This window comes from Oncorhynchus mykiss, chromosome 18 (assembly GCF_013265735.2).
Source record: "Oncorhynchus mykiss isolate Arlee chromosome 18, USDA_OmykA_1.1, whole genome shotgun sequence".
Taxonomy (NCBI): domain Eukaryota; kingdom Metazoa; phylum Chordata; class Actinopteri; order Salmoniformes; family Salmonidae; genus Oncorhynchus; species Oncorhynchus mykiss.
The window spans coordinates 9767419-9787793 of NC_048582.1; the positions used below are offsets into that span (position 1 = coordinate 9767419).

At 46.4% G+C, this 20375-nt stretch overlaps 1 protein-coding gene across 4 annotated transcripts; it reads right to left on the reverse strand.

Annotated features, from left to right (window-relative positions):
* Positions 1 to 202: 202 nt before the first annotated feature.
* LOC110527257 (ETS translocation variant 5) lies at positions 203 to 17689 on the reverse strand. Of its 4 annotated transcripts, none has more exons than XM_036951754.1 (11): positions 17526 to 17689; positions 9393 to 9551; positions 9082 to 9220; positions 8385 to 8435; positions 5956 to 6076; positions 5271 to 5546; positions 4756 to 5054; positions 3971 to 4099; positions 3208 to 3377; positions 2749 to 2850; positions 203 to 2482 (listed from the first exon to the last, which is right to left on the reverse strand). In XM_036951754.1, exons 2-11 carry the CDS (start codon positions 9438 to 9440, stop codon positions 2240 to 2242), a joined length of 1578 nt encoding a protein of 525 aa, XP_036807649.1. In that variant the 5' UTR covers positions 9441 to 9551; positions 17526 to 17689; the 3' UTR covers positions 203 to 2239. The 4 variants fall into 4 exon arrangements, with proteins under 4 accessions (XP_036807649.1, XP_036807647.1, XP_036807648.1 ...); XM_036951752.1 differs by having other exon boundaries at positions 2743 to 2850; XM_036951753.1 differs by having other exon boundaries at positions 2743 to 2850; positions 9082 to 9217; positions 17526 to 17688.
* Positions 17690 to 20375: the final 2686 nt, after the last annotated feature.

Sequence of the window (20375 nt, forward strand, 5' to 3'; positions counted from 1 at the left end):
GCCTGTTCTTCATAGGACTATTGTGATACTGTGTCCTGAAATCAGGAATGTGTCAGATGTTGTTATACATTCATAAGAAGTGGATAAAGAAGTGCATAAGAAGTGGATTCAATAAAAAAGACCCAACTCAACTTGAACCACAGTAATACGTCACTGAAAGCTAGATTGGTTGGTCAGAATAGGAAGAGACTCAATACAACAGTTTGAAGCAGAAAGTATAGTTTATTGTATCCAGTATAGAAAATCAACCAAAAGCAGTGGAAGGCACACATTGTTTTTGTGGGGAAGGGGGTGGGGGGGTTGTCACTTGTATAAGTGCCAGCAAACTTCAACGTCGTGGACAAGATACCCCGCAACCCACATATAGACAGAATCATATCAAAATATACTGTTACACACGTGTGACGCCGACACAGCCCACCACACAGTCAACGGGGAGGTCTTTCTAGGCTCCAACCCACTGCCTCAATACGGTGTCCACATTAGGACAGCCTCAGTCTTTGCAGGACTTGACAGACAACCCCTGCAGAGACTGGGGATATGTCCTAATGTGGACGCCGTAACTTCATGACAAGAATTAAAGGATGCAAACCCGTTACCAGGCCAAACATTCCAGCGTGTACAATGTCAAAACATATGACTTTGCAAAAATATATTCATATATACATTTACATTTTAGATGTTTGTTTCATATACTCCCCGATAAACTATACGAAAAGCAGAAAACTTGAATGGTACAGCAATAGGTTGGTACAGCTTTCTGTGAGAAAATGCGAGTAGAGCCCCCCCCTGTTTAGCTTACTATTGGCAGTTACAGTTTTTGGAGAAGGGACTGCGTGACAGTTGCAGTACTTTTGTCATCGTCATAGTACATAAACATGTATTTTTCAATACACACTTCTTAATAGGAAGTCAACACTTCAGGAAAAATACTGTTTTGTATGCGCGTCCCTTTTACATGTTACGACAAAATGAGTCAAATGAAAGAGCTAAAAAACATATTGGAAAGATACATCTGGTAGGACACGCCAACATCAGGAGTAAAGAGATGCCATGGTTAAATGCGGTGGAAAGATACATCTGGTAGAGGACACGCCAACATCAGGAGTAAAGAGATGCCATGGTTAAATGCGGTGGAAAGATACATCTGGTAGAGGACACGCCAACATCAGGAGTAAAGAGCTGCCATGGTTAAATGCGGTGGAAAGATACATCTGGTAGAGGACACGCCAACATCAGGAGTAAAACAGCACCGGGAAGGCTTTACATTTTTGGGTAAGAGAAAAAATAAATCCCCAGAGTCTGAAGAGAATGCTGAGCTAGCGAGTCCGGAGTCCACCTCTCCCATTTCAGATTGGATTTCAGTGTGTTGTTGTTTTTAATGAATGGCCAAAGCAACTTGCTCCGGGGTACTCGCGTCCCAGCTTCTTTATAGTCGTACGATGTATTATGGATTAATAAGAACAGTCGGTTGGTTGCCTGTGTGTTTGGCCCATTCATTGCATACAGAGCTACATTACATCACCACCTGCGGTACTAAGGTTCGTAGATTCTCTCCAAGGTGAAGCCCCTGTGCGCGTGTCAAGTGTACTACTCTTTTTGTTTGGGATCAAGCCATAAAACGATTGCTTTATCAATGTTTTATATCCTTGCCATTACTTGTCATACTCGTACCGAGCAGATTGTGGAAACTGCATGGCTATTGGCTACAATCCTGGCACACTCGTGCCCATTACTTGAGTCCCATTATAAATCACGTGAACAGTGTCCTCGCTCAACCCCCGTAAGGGAGATCACTCAGTTCAGTTTATGTTGATGAGGACCACACACCTTTCGCCACAATTCAGTTTGATAACAGAGGGCAAAGAATAAGCAAGATGGCCGTCTCAGGGTTGACTGTTTTTTCCTTGGGACTTGGGGAGGGTAATCTCAAGACTGGCAAGAGGAGCTGAGTTTGGGATAGGAGTAGGGGAGGGGGGTTACAGAGCTCCAAATCCGCTCAGCAGTTTGGGCTCTGGGTGTGTAGTTAGGGGACTAGGGTTTGGGCTCTGGGTGTGTAGTTATGGGATGTGGGGTAGGGTAGTGGTGTGTAGTTTTGGGATGTGGGGTTGGAGTGTACAGTTAGGGGACAAGGGGTAGGGTAGTGGTGTGTAGCTAGGGGACCAGAGTTTGGGGTAGGGTAGGGGTGTGGCAGGGTACCAGATGACAGCTGTCTTTATTCCGTCATTGGTCAGAACATTCAGAATGAATAGTTATCGGGGAAGCCCAGTAAGGAGACGCACCGCTCCCCTCCGTCGGCCAGGTAGGGGCCACAGCCATCCTCGTAGTGGGCCAGGGGCACGGTGGTGTCGTCCTCCCCCGCAGACGGCGGCAGGCAGTCCGGGTCCTGCTTCAGGCTGGGCCTCTGGTTGTCAGGGAAGGCCATGGAGAAGAGCGCCTCGGGGTCACACGTAAACTTGTACACGTACCTCTCTCCAGCCACCTGACCCCACCCGAAGAGGGAGTTAAACAGTCGTTCAGCGCACAACCACTAGTAGTTTGAAAATAACGTTTGACTTTATACCCAACCTTCTGAAACTCTCAATGCATCTGACCTGTCCTTATATACAACCAATGTACTATTTATTGGTGCAATGTAGCCCTCCATTGTACTGTGATGTTTTCCATCAATTCACAAAGCCTCCATTGAATTTGAACCAAAACAGAAAATTCCAAATTGACTTGAATGAAATTAAAATTTACCTTTACCTTCTGCATGATGCCCTTCTCGTAGTAGTAGCGTAGAGAGCGGCTCAGCTTGTCGTAGTTCATGGCAGGACGGTTCTTCTGGAGGCCCCAGCGCCGAGCCACCTGCCACAGGAGAGAGAAACGGTTCAAATCAACCTGTAGATACACACACCAAGCTCTTCTGATCAACCTGTAGATACATACACCAAGCTCTTCTGATCAACCTGTAGATACACACACCAAGCTCTTCTGATCAACCTGTAGATACACACACCAAGCTCTTCTGGGGTTAGTTTCTGGTGTGCCACTTCTCGTGCCGTAGTAATACTGTGTGGTTATTCCTGGAAGCACAGCGACTTATCACGACTTGTTGAAACACTCTTCTACTTTAAACTCAGAGACATAATGATGAAAAACTCCAAAAAGCCCTAAAGTCTCTAAACTCACTAGGACCACAGCTCTGCCTGCTGACCAACTGACCTCTTCGGGCTCGATGAGTTTGAACTCCATGCCGCGGCCGGTCCAGGAGATGAAGTGACCATTGGCCGGGTCGTCCAGCAGAGTGACCAGGAACTGCCAGAGCTGCAGGGAACCTCGGCGCTGGTAGGGCGGTCCGTCCCGGAACACTCCGGCCTCCTGCTTGATCTTGCCTGGATGGACAGAAGGAGAGGGGGAAAGAGGGAGTGAGTGTGTAAATGAAGGAGTGACGTGGTGGGGTGGGGCGGCAGGGTAGCCTAGTGGTTAGAGCGTTGGACTAGTAACCGGAAGGTTGCAAGTTCAAACCCCCGAGCTGACAAGGTTGGGGGTTTGTTGTTCTGCCTCTGAACAGGCAGTTCTTAACTGACTTGCCTAGTTAAATAAAGGTAAAATAAAAAAGTGGTCACAGTCAGGTGAAAGACTCCAGTGATTGGCAGTCTGAGCGTGGGGATACAATAAGAGGCTCTGCTCATGTCACACAGGCTTTCTGTCCAAGGCCCCGTGGATCTACTCTGGCATCCACACTGCCATGACATAACGAGAAGATGTCAGATACCAGGATTCACTACCTGCTGCACTACCTGCTGCACTACCTAAAGCCCTGTGTCAAACCAGTCAGAGGTTCAAACAGTATCTGTGTCTTTTTAAATACTTTCAGTGTTTGATTCTGGATGGATGGGGTTTGCACTTTTGGGACAATTCCAGGGGTTCCATTGTGCCGGGCAAGCCCTTGTTTTTCATAGCAATTTACGGAAGAATGTCTCACCTTCTAGTCTCTCTGGAACCACGCATGTGTCGTCGTTGTACAGATGAGGCTCTCCGTCGTAGATCAACCCATCACTGTTTTGGTAGAAGTTACCGGACTTCCTGAAAGAAGACTGGCAGTTCTGCATTTCTGTAAGACACAAGGGAAAAGAGAAAATATTAGACATATTTTTCCTTAACATGCTCTTCAAACCAGAAAGATACAAAAACTATAAGGTGTTTCTTTGAATAGATTCTTACTACTAACTTAATTTCCCAACCCCATCTTTTAAAGTAGCCATTAGCCTAATGACATAATACCCAGTAGAAGGCGGACATACATTCTCACACAGCCAGCGGTCTCTTAACAATCCCCTGGGGTTTTCTTAGCTGGGACTTTATTAAGAGGATTTGACTGTTACATCACTGACAGAAAGTGGCCCAAACATGGAGAGTGAAATGAGGTCATCTTAGCTTAGTAGAGTCTTAGAATGCTACACTGCTACATACCCAACCACTACTGCTAATACTAGTGTCCACATCAGTCTGAAACATGCTTACTGTTTTATCCCCATCGCTGCACTATTAGCCGTGTACAGTAGAGTCTCAAAGGAACTTGGACTACCTCCAAACCCTTAGGGCCTTCCTGTCTGGACTCAGATTAAGCCTAGGCATGGAAGGAGAAGCACTTCCTATTGAGATTCTCCATTGAACATGTTTTTTTTAAACTCCAGGACTGGGTCTAATCTATGAGTGGGAAACTGAGCCTGAAAGACTGTTGCCATCCAGCGATTCCCCAGGGCTCACCTTGGTCAAAGCAGAAATCCCGGGGCTCCTGCTTTATAGAGAGGCCCTGGAACGGGGTGCGGGGAGGGCCCATGGTGGGGACCCCCTGCTCGGTGTAACGGAGGTCCACCAGCTCTTGCTTGAAGCCCTGAGCAGGGAGGAGGACCAAGGGCTCTGACAGGTGCCGCTGGTAGATGGGGCGGCCGTCCCGGGACAGGGGGGCCCGGTGGGGGTGATGGGGCTGAGGAGGGTAAGGGGTACAGGCGGCACCATCAGGCGGAGGGAAAGGCAGACATGGCTCAGAGAGCTGCCGCTGGAACCTGCAGAGGGGAACGAGACAGAGAGACAAAATAAGGACAAATTTGTCAATTAGGATCTTAAACCAGAGAATCATACATCAATGGGATTTCAACTGTAGCACTGAACATGCATGCTGAGTCCCAGCCTACAGTAGTTCCAATCATGCCTTATACAAGCTATGGGGTCAAACAGTGCATGGTGTCAACACATGGTGCCAACACATGGTGCCAACTCACCTGTGTTCTGAGCTGTAGGAGGCATCGGAGTGATTGACAGGTAGGCGGGGCACGGCGAAAGGCTGGCTTTGGCTCGGGTGTGGCGGGAGTGTCCGGTGGTGGGAGGGGCTGTGCCCGTGAGTTGGACGACTGTGGCCGGGGTGTGTTGCCTGGACAGGGGACGTGATCTGCCTCTGTAGGGGGTGTGTCCCCGGGGTGGGGGCGGGGCTGCAAGGTGAGGCGGGTGTGGAGGGTGGGGTTAAAGTATTGATGCCAAGTGGCTTCCTGTTGTAGGCACTGTGGAGGGAGGAGGGGGATGGAAGGGGTTAACTTGGGCCTGTAGAGCATGGCTGTACACCTGTTGTATTCGGCGCATGTGACAAATAAAATGTGATTTATAATAGCACTAAGGCACCTTGGGGGTTTGTGGTATATGGCCAATATACCACGGCTAAGGGCTGTATCCAGGCACTCGTAAGAACAGCCCTTAGCTGTGGTATATGGGCCATATGACACACCCCCTCAGGCCTTATCAACTTGATGTAGGTATATCTAATTAAGCAATGTCTTAGTAGTGAACTTTATTATGCCTTACCCTCTTTTATGATCTTTTATTGGTTGTAACTGAAAATACCTCTTGCTACTGAGAGTACAATTTGTGTGGGGTGTCAAAACCTGGTCCGTCTCAGTGGGTACTGTAACGTACCTGTAGCTGTAAAGGCACTTGTCTGTGTAGAGTCTCTGTTGTTCCTGACTGCAGGGGGACAGATCTCTGGAGGCGCTGGACTCTCGCTTCACTTTATTGGCTGGAGGTCCATGGAACATTACTTTGAAGAAAGGAGAAAACATTTTAAAAAACTGAAATATATAATATATGCCATTTCAAAGATTCACAAAATAATCACTACGTTGAATATATTTACTCAGTATTCTTGTTTTGTGTGCTTCACTAAGGAATAAGAAGATACATAGTTTTCTATCAAAGGATCAAATGTGTCTCCTATGCTGGGATTTGTCTTTAATTCCAACTTCCCAAATGTTTGTTGTTTAGTGAATTGGTGAGGTTGTAAATCTGTCCTTCCATTTGGGAGGGAAAACTATAAACCCAGCACTGAAAGACAAACAGTGTACTTTCACTATTTTTTTTTTATCGTTTCCAAGGCAACAATCAGACCAGTAACAAAGATGCCTTTGTATTAAATGACACAGACCAAAACAGTCTGCTCCGACTTCCACCACCAGTTAGTAACTTAGGCAACCATTGTGTGTCTGTACATACAGTAGGACTTTAACTGGGTGCTGTGTTGGCATCAGAGGCTGGGTCTGTCAGAGGCCGGGTCTGTCAGAGGCCGGGTCTGTCAGAGGCCGGGTCTGTCAGAGGCCGGGTCTGTGCCTACATCAACTCTCCATTTCCTGTTGTGCCACAGAACGGCCATCATTCAGCTTCCGCAGCCACGGGCCAGCAGTCTACACACACTCATGTTATGGGGTTAGGCCTCTCAGTGTCCATAGTGACCTCCATTATAAGATCAAATTTTGAACACCTAGCATCTATGAATGAAACACAGTGCAACTCTCAAGCGTGGCCAGAAGACATTTAAATCTCAGGTTTCAAATCATTTGCAACGTTTCTTTAAATCACTAACTGGTAGTTAATAAGAGTGTGTTCTCACTTCTCAGCCAAGTTCATTGCTAAATTAAGGAGTAAGGAGATGATGGCATAATGCCATTTGATCGCTATGGACACTGCCCCTTTGCCCAGCTGCAGAGTCCACACACACACACACACACACAGAGAGAGGAGGACTGCTGAATGAAGGGTCTGTGAGACCAACTGGCAGCGTGCCAAACTAGGGAGCGTCATGCCAACCCCGTCGCCGCACACACACACTCAGACTCTTCAGCAAACACAACAATCGCCCGGCTGTGCCACGACACAATTCACTCAGTGTGTACACACTGCATTAAACCTGTCACTAGCTGCATCCGCGACAATGAAATACAACGTTACAGGGAAACAAGGCGATACCGGGCCTCTAAAAACACTCTTTCTTCCTCCACAGGATCATTCACATCTTGAAACCCAGGCCTGCAACTACACCAGGCCTACAGCTCCGTCTGGAGCCCAATCAAAGGCTTCCATTCAAACCCCATGCATATATTATTCTAGACAGAGAAAGGAGAGAGGAGATGAGTATAAAGCAAACAGCATGAGGGTTCTGTGGGCTTGGATTGGAACGTAGCCCATCCTAGCAGCCAAGAGCTGTGGTTAGTAGGTTGGGACTCCATGGAAGGCCATCCCAGGCTGCTATGGTGCACCTGGGTCATGTTAAGTAAGGCCCACCGTAGCAAAACTCAATGCAACAGAACATCTCCCCGTTTCAAACCGTTCTCTCTTTATTTCCTCTGATGTTAATGTGGTGGATTTGGGCAGAGATCAGAGAATAGGATTGTTCTCATCCGGGTTGACGATCAACGAGGAGAGCTGAGGGATTTCTGGTATAAAACCACAAGATTCTTGATTTTCACCGAGTGAGTAACGTCTTATTCTGAGGTAGCCCTATTATTCCTGTGCCTTTGTTGGAACACAAATCCCTACAATACAATAATCAAATCAAGTTGTATTTGTCACATGGGCCGAATACAACAGCTGTAGACCTTATTTACAAGTCCTTAACCAACAATGCAGTTTTTTTTAAAAAATACACTTCTTTTTTTTAAAGTAACAAAACAGCAAGGTGTGCATTAAGGACACCAATTGGCAACAGGGCAGAAGTAGGTCCACTGCAGGGTGAGTGGAGGTTGGTTAAATCAGGGCTCAATGACATCAATTGGATTTCTGCTTTCGACGAGGCAAATCTGTCGATAATGTTAGCCCTCAGCCTACATAGGCAACCCGAAAACCCCAACCACATACCCATAAAAACACACTCACTGTGACGCACTGTGAGTTAATATGCCAACTGGATAAGACTGGTATTGGAAAACCAGTTCATCTCTTTGTTGTGCTTGTATGTTGTGTCAAAGACCATGTCTGGGAATTAAAGCATCAATTAGGAAATGCGCAGTCGGAAATACGCTGTCGATTCCCTTTTGTAACACACATACACATATATTTCATTGGTTGGTACTTACGGTTATCCGACTGGAAATCTGGGACAAACTGTTCGTCATCAGGCACCTGAGCTGAAAGAGGGGACGGAGAGAGTTAAATGACTAACTTATGGAAGGCATGCCACGTGGATGAGTCACTTTAATATGCTTCATAGAACAAATATAATGCACTTGATGCAGTACAGTCAAAAATACAGTAAATATGTATGATGCAGTACAGTCAAAAATACAGTAAATATTTATGATGCAGTACAGTCAAAAATACAGTAAATATGTATGATACAGTACAGTCAAAAATACAGTAAATATGTATGATGCAGTACAGTCAAAAATACAGTAAATATGTATGATGCAGTACAGTCAAAAATACAGTAAATATGTATGATGCAGTACAGTCAAAAATACAGTAAATATGTATGATACAGTACAGTCAAAAATACAGTAAATATGTATGATGCAGTACAGTCAAAAATACAGTAAATATGTATGATGCAGTACAGTCAAAAATACAGTAAATATTTATGATGCAGTAACGTCAAAAATACAGTAAATATTTATGATACACTTGTTAAAAAGAGGAAGTTGTATAAAGTTCTTATAACAACCTATTTTCCAGTTTTTCCTGATTCAATAGCCTCGGCTAAACCACTGATGTTACTAAAAACAATGAGTATGATGCAAGATTGAAAACCTTCTGAAATACAAGAGCAGAACTCACCTTCTGCAATCCATGTCTCTTGAAGTTGCATGAGGTCCTGAAAGAGATCTTCTGTGTCCTGGGCGAGCTCAGTGTCAACAAACTTTCTCTTCCGGTCGTTAAATGGCGTGTTCGCTGGTTCTTCCACGTGACAATTCTGCTAGTACAATGTTTAAAACACCTACAACATTAGTGATTGCATTGGTGTGAACAAATCCCTAAGCATTCATATATGCTAAAAAGTAATTGTTATCTTAATCCACTATGAAAAGTTTCAGATTAGTGCTTTGATCAAAATCCTGTTGAAAAACTAGAGTCAGCCAAACACTCACCCTGGAGGGGGCCATGAAAGGGACTTGCTGGTCATAAAATCCATCCATGTTGCCTGAATATCTTCACGCCCTCGGGACTGAAGTTGGTCTTGGAGGGGTGGAGGGGGAGGAGGGGCTGACGGTAGCAGCAGGAGACGCTCGTTCGTCTGTCTGTTCTTTCTGTGGAGAGCAGGGAAAAGTGTGCCCCCTGGTCAGTAGCTTATACCCAAATCACCTGTCATATAACATCAACACAGACATAGGATGTTTCCCAAATGGCAACCTAACCTATTCCCTGTATAGTGCACTATATCCTATGGGCCTTGGTCTAAAGTAGTGGGTCCTGGTTTAAAGTAGTTCCCTATGGGTCCTGGTTTAAACTAGGACCCATAGTGCACTACTTTAAACTAGGACCCATAGGGAACTACTTTAAACTAGGACCCATAGGGAATAGGGCACTACTTTAAACCAGGACCCATAGGGAATAGGGCACTACTTTAAACCAGGACCCATAGGGAATAGGGCACTACTTTAAACCAGGACCCATAGGGAATAGGGCACTACTTTAAACCAGGACCCATAGGGAATAGGGCACTACTTTAAACCAGGACCCATAGGGAATAGGGCACTACTTTAAACTAGGACCCATAGGGAATAGGGCACTACTTTAAACACGGACCCATAGGGAATAGGGCACTACTTTAAACCAGGACCCATAGGGAATAGGGCACTACTTTAAAGTAGTGCCCTATTCCCTATGGGTCCTAGTTTAAAGTAGTGTCCTATGGGTCCTGGTCTAAAGTAGTGCACTATGGGTCCTGGTCTAAAGTAGTGCCCTATGGGTCCTGGTCTAAAGTAGTGTCCTATGGGTCCTGGTCTAAAGTAGTGCCCTATGGGTCCTGGTCTAAAGTAGTGCCCTATGGGTCCTGGTCTAAAGTAGTGTCCTATGGGTCCTGGTCTAAAGTAGTGCCCTATGGGTCCTGGTCTAAAGTAGTGTCCTATGGGTCCTGGTCTAAAGTAGTGTCCTATGGGTCCTGGTCTAAAGTAGTGCCCTATGGGTCCTGGTCTAAAGTAGTGTCCTATGGGTCCTGGTCTAAAGTAGTGCCCTATGGGTCCTGGTCTAAAGTAGTGTCCTATGGGTCCTGGTCTAAAGTAGTGTCCTATGGGTCCTGGTCTAAAGTAGTGTCCTATGGGTCCTGGTCCAAAGTAGTGCCCTATGGGTCCTGGTCTAAAGTAGTGCCCTATGGGTCCTGGTCTAAAGTAGTGCCCTATGGGTCCTGGTCTAAAGTAGTGCCCTATGGGTCCTGGTCTAAAGTAGTGCCCTATGGGTCCTGGTCTAAAGTAGTGCCCTATGGGTCCTGGTCTAAAGTAGTGCCCTATGGGTCCTGGTCTAAAGTAGTGCCCTATGGGTCCTGGTCTAAAGTAGTGCCCTATGGGTCCTGGTCTAAAGTAGTGCCCTATGGGTCCTGGTCTAAAGTAGTGTCCTATGGGTCCTGGTCTAAAGTAGTGCCCTATTGGTCCTGGTCTAAAGTAGTGCCCTATGGGTCCTGGTCTAAAGTAGTGTCCTATGGGTCCTGGTCTAAAGTAGTGTCCTATGGGTCCTGGTCTAAAGTAGTGTCCTATGGGTCCTGGTCTAAAGTAGTGTCCTATGGGTCCTGGTCTAAAGTAGTGTCCTATGGGTCCTGGTCTAAAGTAGTGTCCTATGGGTCCTGGTCTAAAGTAGTGCCCTATGGGTCCTGCTCTAAAGTAGTGCCCTATGGTTCCTGGTCTAAAGTAGTGCCCTATGGGTCCTGGTCTAAAGTAGTGCCCTATGGGTCCTGGTCTAAAGTAGTGCCCTATGAGTCCTGGTCTAAAGTAGTGCCCTATGGGTCCTGGTCTAAAGTAGTGCCCTATGGGTCCTGGTCTAAAGTAGTGTCCTATGGGTCCTGGTCTAAAGTAGTGCCCTATGGGTCCTGGTCTAAAGTAGTGCCCTATGGGTCCTGGTCTAAAGTAGTGCCCTATGGGTCCTGGTCTAAAGTAGTGCCCTATGGGTCCTGGTCTAAAGTAGTGCCCTATGAGTCCTGGTCTAAAGTAGTGCCCTATGGGTCCTGGTCTAAAGTAGTGCCCTATGGGTCCTGGTCTAAAGTAGTGTCCTATGGGTCCTGGTCTAAAGTAGTGCCCTATTGGTCCTGGTCTAAAGTAGTGCCCTATGGGTCCTGGTCTAAAGTAGTGTCCTATGGGTCCTGGTCTAAAGTAGTGTCCTATGGGTCCTGGTCTAAAGTAGTGTCCTATGGGTCCTGGTCTAAAGTAGTGTCCTATGGGTCCTGGTCTAAAGTAGTGTCCTATGGGTCCTGGTCTAAAGTAGTGTCCTATGGGTCCTGGTCTAAAGTAGTGTCCTATGGGTCCTGGTCTAAAGTAGTGCCCTATGGGTCCTGGTCTAAAGTAGTGCCCTATGGTTCCTGGTCTAAAGTAGTGCCCTATGGGTCCTGGTCTAAAGTAGTGCCCTATGGTTCCTGGTCTAAAGTAGTGCCCTATGGGTCCTGGTCTAAAGTAGTGCCCTATGGGTCCTGGTCTAAAGTAGTGCCCTATGGGTCCTGGTCTGAAGTAGTTCCCTATGGGTCCTGGTCTAAAGTAGTTCCCTATGGGTCCTGGTCTAAAGTAGTGCCCTATGGGTCCTGGTCTAAAGTAGTGCCCTATGGGTCCTGGTCTAAAGTAGTGTCCTATGGGTCCTGGTCTAAAGTAGTGTCCTATGGGTCCTGGTCTAAAGTAGTGCCCTATGGGTCCTGGTCTAAAGTAGTGCCCTATGGGTCCTGGTCCAAAGTAGTGTCCTATGGGTCCTGGTCTAAAGTAGTGCCCTATGGGTCCTGGTCTAAAGTAGTGCCCTATGGGTCCTGGTCTAAAGTAGTGCCCTATGGGTCCTGGTCTAAAGTAGTGCCCTATGGGTCCTGGTCTAAAGTAGTGCCCTATGGGTCCTGGTCTAAAGTAGTGTCCTATGGGTCCTGGTCTAAAGTAGTGCCCTATTGGTCCTGGTCTAAAGTAGTGCCCTATGGGTCCTGGTCTAAAGTAGTGTCCTATGGGTCCTGGTCTAAAGTAGTGTCCTATGGGTCCTGGTCTAAAGTAGTGTCCTATGGGTCCTGGTCTAAAGTAGTATCCTATGGGTCCTGGTCTAAAGTAGTGTCCTATGGGTCCTGGTCTAAAGTAGTGTCCTATGGGTCCTGGTCTAAAGTAGTGCCCTATGGGTCCTGCTCTAAAGTAGTGCCCTATGGTTCCTGGTCTAAAGTAGTGCCCTATGGGTCCTGGTCTAAAGTAGTGCCCTATGGGTCCTGGTCTAAAGTAGTGCCCTATGGGTCCTGGTCTAAAGTAGTGCCCTATGGGTCCTGGTCTAAAGTAGTGCCCTATGGGTCCTGGTCTGAAGTAGTTCCCTATGGGTCCTGGTCTAAAGTAGTTCCCTATGGGTCCTGGTCTAAAGTAGTGCCCTATGGGTCCTGGTCTAAAGTAGTTCCCTATGGGTCCTGGTCTAAAGTAGTGCCCTATGGGTCCTGGTCTAAAGTAGTGCCCTATGGGTCCTGGTCTAAAGTAGTGCCCTATGGGTCCTGGTCTAAAGTAGTGCCCTATGGGTCCTGGTCTAAAGTAGTGCCCTATGGGTCCTGGTCTAAAGTAGTGTCCTATGGGTCCTGGTCTAAAGTAGTGCCCTATGGGTCCTGGTCTAAAGTAGTGTCCTATGGGTCCTGGTCTAAAGTAGTGTCCTATGGGTCCTGGTCTAAAGTAGTGCCCTATGGGTCCTGGTCTAAAGTAGTGTCCTATGGGTCCTGGTCTAAAGTAGTGCCCTATGGGTCCTGGTCTAAAGTAGTGTCCTATGGGTCCTGGTCTAAAGTAGTGTCCTATGGGTCCTGGTCTAAAGTAGTGTCCTATGGGTCCTGGTCCAAAGTAGTGCCCTATGGGTCCTGGTCTAAAGTAGTGCCCTATGGGTCCTGGTCTAAAGTAGTGCCCTATGGGTCCTGGTCTAAAGTAGTGCCCTATGGGTCCTGGTCTAAAGTAGTGCCCTATGGGTCCTGGTCTAAAGTAGTGCCCTATGGGTCCTGGTCTAAAGTAGTGCCCTATGGGTCCTGGTCTAAAGTAGTGCCCTATGGGTCCTGGTCTAAAGTAGTGTCCTATGGGTCCTGGTCTAAAGTAGTGCCCTATTGGTCCTGGTCTAAAGTAGTGCCCTATGGGTCCTGGTCTAAAGTAGTGTCCTATGGGTCCTGGTCTAAAGTAGTGTCCTATGGGTCCTGGTCTAAAGTAGTGTCCTATGGGTCCTGGTCTAAAGTAGTGTCCTATGGGTCCTGGTCTAAAGTAGTGTCCTATGGGTCCTGGTCTAAAGTAGTGTCCTATGGGTCCTGGTCTAAAGTAGTGCCCTATGGGTCCTGCTCTAAAGTAGTGCCCTATGGTTCCTGGTCTAAAGTAGTGCCCTATGGGTCCTGGTCTAAAGTAGTGCCCTATGGGTCCTGGTCTAAAGTAGTGCCCTATTGGTCCTGGTCTAAAGTAGTGCCCTGTGGGTCCTGGTCTAAAGTAGTGCCCTATGGGTCCTGGTCTAAAGTAGTGCCCTATGGGTCCTGGTCTAAAGTAGTGCCCTATGGGTCCTGGTCTAAAGTAGTGCCCTATGGGTCCTGGTCTAAAGTAGTGCCCTATGGGTCCTGGTCTAAAGTAGTGCCCTATGAGTCCTGGTCTAAAGTATTGCCCTATGGGTCCTGGTCTAAAGTAGTGCCCTATGGGTCCTGGTCTAAAGTAGTGTCCTATGGGTCCTGGTCTAAAGTAGTGCCCTATTGGTCCTGGTCTAAAGTAGTGCCCTATGGGTCCTGGTCTAAAGTAGTGTCCTATGGGTCCTGGTCTAAAGTAGTGTCCTATGGGTCCTGGTCTAAAGTAGTGTCCTATGGGTCCTGGTCTAAAGTAGTGTCCTATGGGTCCTGGTCTAAAGTAGTGTCCTATGGGTCCTGGTCTAAAGTAGTGTCCTATGGGTCCTGGTCTAAAGTAGTGCCCTATGGGTCCTGCTCTAAAGTAGTGCCCTATGGTTCCTGGTCTAAAGTAGTGCCCTATGGGTCCTGGTCTAAAGTAGTGCCCTATGGGTCCTGGTCTAAAGTAGTGCCCTATGGGTCCTGGTCTAAAGTAGTGCCCTATGGGTCCTGGTCTAAAGTAGTGCCCTATGGGTCCTGGTCTGAAGTAGTTCCCTATGGGTCCTGGTCTAAAGTAGTTCCCTATGGGTCCTGGTCTAAAGTAGTGCCCTATGGGTCCTGGTCTAAAGTAGTGCCCTATGGGTCCTGGTCTAAAGTAGTGTCCTATGGGTCCTGGTCTAAAGTAGTGTCCTATGGGTCCTGGTCTAAAGTAGTGCCCTATGGGTCCTGGTCCAAAGTAGTGTCCTATGGGTCCTGGTCTAAAGTAGTGCCCTATGGGTCCTGGTCTAAAGTAGTGCCCTATGGGTCCTGGTCTAAAGTAGTGCCCTATGGGTCCTGGTCTAAAGTAGTGCCCTATGGGTCCTGGTCTAAAGTAGTGCCCTATGGGTCCTGGTCTAAAGTAGTGTCCTATGGGTCCTGGTCTAAAGTAGTGCCCTATTGGTCCTGGTCTAAAGTAGTGCCCTATGGGTCCTGGTCTAAAGTAGTGTCCTATGGGTCCTGGTCTAAAGTAGTGTCCTATGGGTCCTGGTCTAAAGTAGTGTCCTATGGGTCCTGGTCTAAAGTAGTGTCCTATGGGTCCTGGTCTAAAGTAGTGTCCTATGGGTCCTGGTCTAAAGTAGTGTCCTATGGGTCCTGGTCTAAAGTAGTGCCCTATGGGTCCTGCTCTAAAGTAGTGCCCTATGGTTCCTGGTCTAAAGTAGTGCCCTATGGGTCCTGGTCTAAAGTAGTGCCCTATGGGTCCTGGTCTAAAGTAGTGCCCTATGGGTCCTGGTCTAAAGTAGTGCCCTATGGGTCCTGGTCTAAAGTAGTGCCCTATGGGTCCTGGTCTGAAGTAGTTCCCTATGGGTCCTGGTCTAAAGTAGTTCCCTATGGGTCCTGGTCTAAAGTAGTGCCCTATGGGTCCTGGTCTAAAGTAGTGCCCTATGGGTCCTGGTCTAAAGTAGTGTCCTATGGGTCCTGGTCTAAAGTAGTGCCCTATGGGTCCTGGTCTAAAGTAGTGCCCTATGGGTCCTGGTCTAAAGTAGTGCCCTATGGGTCCTGGTCCAAAGTAGTGTCCTATGGGTCCTGGTCTAAAGTAGTGCCCTATGGGTCCTGGTCTAAAGTAGTGCCCTATGGGTCCTGGTCCAAAGTAGTGTCCTATGGATCCTGGTCTAAAGTAGTGCCCTATTCCCTATGGGTCCTGGTTTAAAGTAGTGCCCTATGGGTCCTGGTCTAAAGTAGTGCACTATGGGTCCTGGTCTAAAGTAGTGCCCTATGGGTCCTGGTCTAAAGTAGTGCCCTATGGGTCCTGGTCCAAAGTAGTGTCCTATGGGTCCTGGTCTAAAGTAGTGCCCTATGGGTCCTGGTCTAAAGTAGTGCCCTATGGGTCCTGGTCTAAAGTAGTGCCCTATGGGTCCTGGTCTAAAGTAGTGTCCTATGGGTCCTGGTCTAAAGTAGTGCCCTATGGGTCCTGGTCTAAAGTAGTGCCCTATGGGTCCTGGTCTAAAGTAGTGTCCTATGGGTCCTGGTCTAAAGTAGTGCCCTATGGGTCCTGGTCCAAAGTAGTGCCCTATGGGTCCTGGTCTAAAGTAGTGCCCTATGGGTCCTGGTCTAAAGTAGTGCCCTATGGGTCCTGGTCTAAAGTAGTGCCCTATGGGTCCTGGTCCAAAGTAGTGCCCTATGGGTCCTGGTCTAAAGTAGTGCCCTATGGGTCCTGGTCTAAAGTAGTGTCCTATGGATCCTGGTCTAAAGTAGTGCCCTATTCCCTATGGGTCCTGGTTTAAAGTAGTGCCCTATGGGTCCTGGTCTAAAGTAGTGCCCTATGGGTCCTGGTCTAAAGTAGTGCACTATGGGTCCTGGTCTAAAGTAGTGCACTATGGGTCCTGGTCTAAAGTAGTGTCCTATGGATCCTGGTTTAAAGTAGTGCACTATGGGTCCTGGTCTAAAGTAGTGCACTATGGGTCCTGGTCTAAAGTAGTGCACTATGGGTCCTGGTCTAAAGTAGTGCCCTATGGGTCCTGGTCTAAATTAGTGCACTATGGGTCCTGGTCTAAAGTAGTGCCCTATGTTTCCTGGTCTAAAGTAGTCACTAGGGCATAGTGCCAGCCGGCCTTCAGGATAAGACAGTTGTTCCTTTCCTCTGTCTTGGGTGTTTGTTTTGTGTTGTTTGTTTGCGTAATCCTCCCTGCATCGTAGTGCTGGCGGGCTGTACACTATGCCAGTGAGCATGTACTCAATACGCTGGGGACTACGTTCTTACATAAGCAAGGCAGCAAGGCACAGTAAGCTATTTGGAGAGGAGACTGTTGACATTACAATAAGTAGAAGGACTAGGAGGGAGCTGTTTTGAATAAGTGTTCAAAAATAGGATGCAAATCAGGGTATTGAGTTAAGTAGTCGTTGATATCTAAACATTGGATAAACTATCATCATAATGGGAACATATAAAACGTGTACATGCAATAATCTGAATAAAACATTTAGAGATCAAATTTCAGCATTATTTGACAAGTATTGGATAAAGTTATTTATTCAGGGCAGCAGAGGGTTAATCTCAGCAAAGAAAATCTGAGCCAGTTCAAGAAGTAGCTAAACTCCCCCCCAGACCCTCCTCCCTCTACCGTTTCCTATTCCCCCTCTCATGGCCCCAGCTTGTTTTTCTCAATGAAGTGAAATTTGATCCCTGAGCTAAGGGGGGGGGTCGAACCTTCCATTCATAAATGTTAGAACCGTCTATGAAGATGCTGCATGCGCCGTAGCAAGTCAAAATACTGCAACATAAACATTCTCACGTCAAAGTACTGCAAAAACATTTGACTACAAATAAGAAAATGGTTCCCAAATTAAGATACATATAAAATGGCGTTCACATTTCTACCCCCCCCCCCCCCCTCACCAGACAGCTAGAAAATGCTTGGCAGAGAGCTCGCATTCTACGGATACTAGTCGGTCAAAGTAAATGCATTATTACAGGCGCTATAAATAAACTAACGCAAAAACCTTATACGCATCTTTTTTGTTGCGGTTGATAGTTTGATGTTAAACTCACATTTGCGAAGATTTAATTCCTTTGCAATGTTGAAAATAAGTTATGTTTCACTCCACGCTGTTGCAAACGTTCTTTCAGGGTTGTCGTCTATGCTCTTCTCACACAAAGCTTGACTGTGGATTTCTGAATGGAATCGTCTGGTTTTCCCTGAAGCCAAAATAGAGGACTCCATAATACACACCAATTGGTTGTTACACAATGCCATTCAAGTGACTGGCCAATTGACGTTCAGATAGCTCTTTGGACCCCAGTGACCAATGGTAAGCGAGCTTGTCTTGTTTTTATGAATGACTGCTTTTCATTCACGTCTGACGGCCAGACACGGGGCGGAAACGAAAAATGTACAGTAGAAACAGATACTGACATCTTGAAACTTATAACTCGAGTACATTCATACAACAACCAGATACAATGTTTTGCCGCAAAGTTGTTACATAGTTATTACAGCATCTTGCTACATTGCTATTACAATATCTTGCAACATATTTTCCATTTTCAGTTTAGAAAAGCTGCCTTGTGTAGGAAAACAGCAGGATATGCAGTTTCCATTTTCACATGTTTTTTTGTTTTTTCTTCTGGCATTGATTAACTGCTTGGAGTTGGGTACGTTGTTGTGATATTCTCAGGACAGAGCTGGCTGTAGGGAGTCTGGACACAAGTGATCACACAAACACACACGCATGTACTGTATGTATGCACACACAGACAGACACACATGCACGCTACACGCACGCAAGCTCACACACACGCACGCAGACACGCCCCACACACACACACACACTATTCTGCCCAGGGTTGAACTGCAGTCAGATAAGAAAAGGCTAAAATTGTTACAGTCGATTAAATGCCAAACATGATCTGACTTGCAGGGTAATTATAGGTCCCATAATGACCTCATACTACCTTGTTATGGTGATACAGAGGAATGCTCCATTGTCTGCACAGACTCTATCGTATTATAGAGATGGAACTATGGTATTACAGAGATATACACTGAGTATACCAAACATTAGGAAACACCTTCCTTTAAAAAAAAAAAACGTTTTACCCCTTTTTCTCCCCAATTTCGTGGTACCCAATTGTTTAGTAGCTACTATCTTGTCTCATCGCTACAACTCCCGTACGGGCTCGGGAGAGACCTAATATTGAGTTGAACACAGGAGAAACTTCTGAGCGTGAAAAACCCAGTAGTGTTGCAGTTCTTGGCACAAACAGATGAACCTGGCGCCTACAGTGCACTCGGAAAGTATTCAGACCCCTTGACTTTTTCCACATTTTGTTACGTTACAGCCTTATTCTAAAATGGATTAAATCATTTTAAGTACATTTTTACACATAATAATTATAATGCTCCATAATGACAAAGCGAAAACAGGTTTTTAGAATTTTTTGCTAATTTATAAAAAAAAATGCAAAACTGAAATACCTTATTTAAATAAGCATTCACACACCTGTCTATATAAGGTCCCACAGTTGACCGTGCATGTCAGATCAAAAACCAAGCCATGAGGTCGAACGAATTGTCCGTAGGGCTCCGAGACAGGATTGTGTCGAGGCACAAATCTGGGGAAGGGTACCAAAACATTTATGCAGTATTGAAGGTCCCCAAGAACACAGTCGCCTCCATCATTCTTAAATGGAAGAAGTTTGGAACCACCTAGACTCTTCCTAGAGCTGGCCGCCCAGCCAAATTGAACAATCCGATGGTCACTCTGACAGAGCTCCAGAGTTCCTCTGTGAAGATGGGAGAACCTTCCAGAAGGACAACCATCTCTGCAGCACTCCACCAATCAGGCCTTTACGGTAGAGTGGCCAGACGGAAGCCACTCCTCAGTAAAAAGCATATGATAGTCCATTTGGAATTTGCCAAAGACACCTAAAGGACTCAGACTATGAGAAACAAGATTCTCTGGTCTAATGAAACCAAGATGGAACTCTTTGGCCTGAATGCCAAGCTTCATGTCTGGCACTATCCCTACAGTGAGGCATGGTGTGGCAGCATCATGCTGTGGGGGTGTTTTTCAGTGGCAGCACACAGCTAAGACAATGCAACAGTGGCTTTGGGACAAGTCTCTGAATGTCCTTGAGTGGCCCAGCCAGAGCCCGGACTTGAACCCGATTGTCACGCCCTGGTCTTAGTATTTTGTGTTTTCTTTATTATTTTGGTTAGGCCAGGGTGTGACATGGGTTTATTATGTGGTGTGTTTTGTCTTGGGGATTTTGTAGGTATTGGGATTGTGGGATTGTGGTATAGTGGGGTTGTCTAGAATAGTCTATGGCTGTCTGGAGTGGTTCTCAATCAGAGGCAGGTGTTTATCGTTGTCTCTGATTGGGAACCATATTTAGGCAGCCATATGTTTCGTGGGTGATTGTTCCTGTCTCAGTGTTTGTTTGCACCAGATAAGGCTGTTTAGGTTGTCACTGTATGTTTATTGTTTGTATTGTTCGTGTTTATCTTTTTATTAAACATGAATCGAAATAACCACGCTGCATTTTGGTCCGCCTCTCTTTCGACGGAAGAAAACTGTAACACCGATAGAACATCTCTGGAGAGACCTGAAAATAGCTGCGCAGCAACACTCCCCATCCAACCTGACAGAGCTTGAGAAGATCTGCAGAGAAGAATGGGAGAAACTCTCCAAATATAGTAGGTGTGCCAAGCTTGCAGTGTCATACCCAAGAAGACTCAAGGCTGTAATCGCTGCCAAAGGTGCTTCAACAAAATACTGAGTAAAGTGTCTGAAAATGTGATATTTCAGTTTTTTATTTAAAATAAATGAGCAAAAATTTCTAAAACGTATTTTTGCTTTGTCATTATGGGGTTATTGTGTGTAGATCGATGAGGGAAAA

Excerpts from the sequence above, each read along its gene's own strand:
- LOC110527257 (XM_036951752.1), bottom strand. The coding sequence starts at position 9,440 with ATGGATGGATTTTATGACCAGCAAGTCCCTTTCATGGCCCCCTCCAGG. Across the intron at positions 5,547-5,955 it reads AAGTGCCTTTACAGCTACAG|TGCCTACAACAGGAAGCCAC; the intron begins GTACGTTACAGT and ends CTCCCTCCACAG. Across the intron at positions 2,483-2,742 it reads GCATCATGCAGAAGGTAAAG|GTGGCTGGAGAGAGGTACGT; the intron begins GTAAATTTTAAT and ends GGGTGGGGTCAG.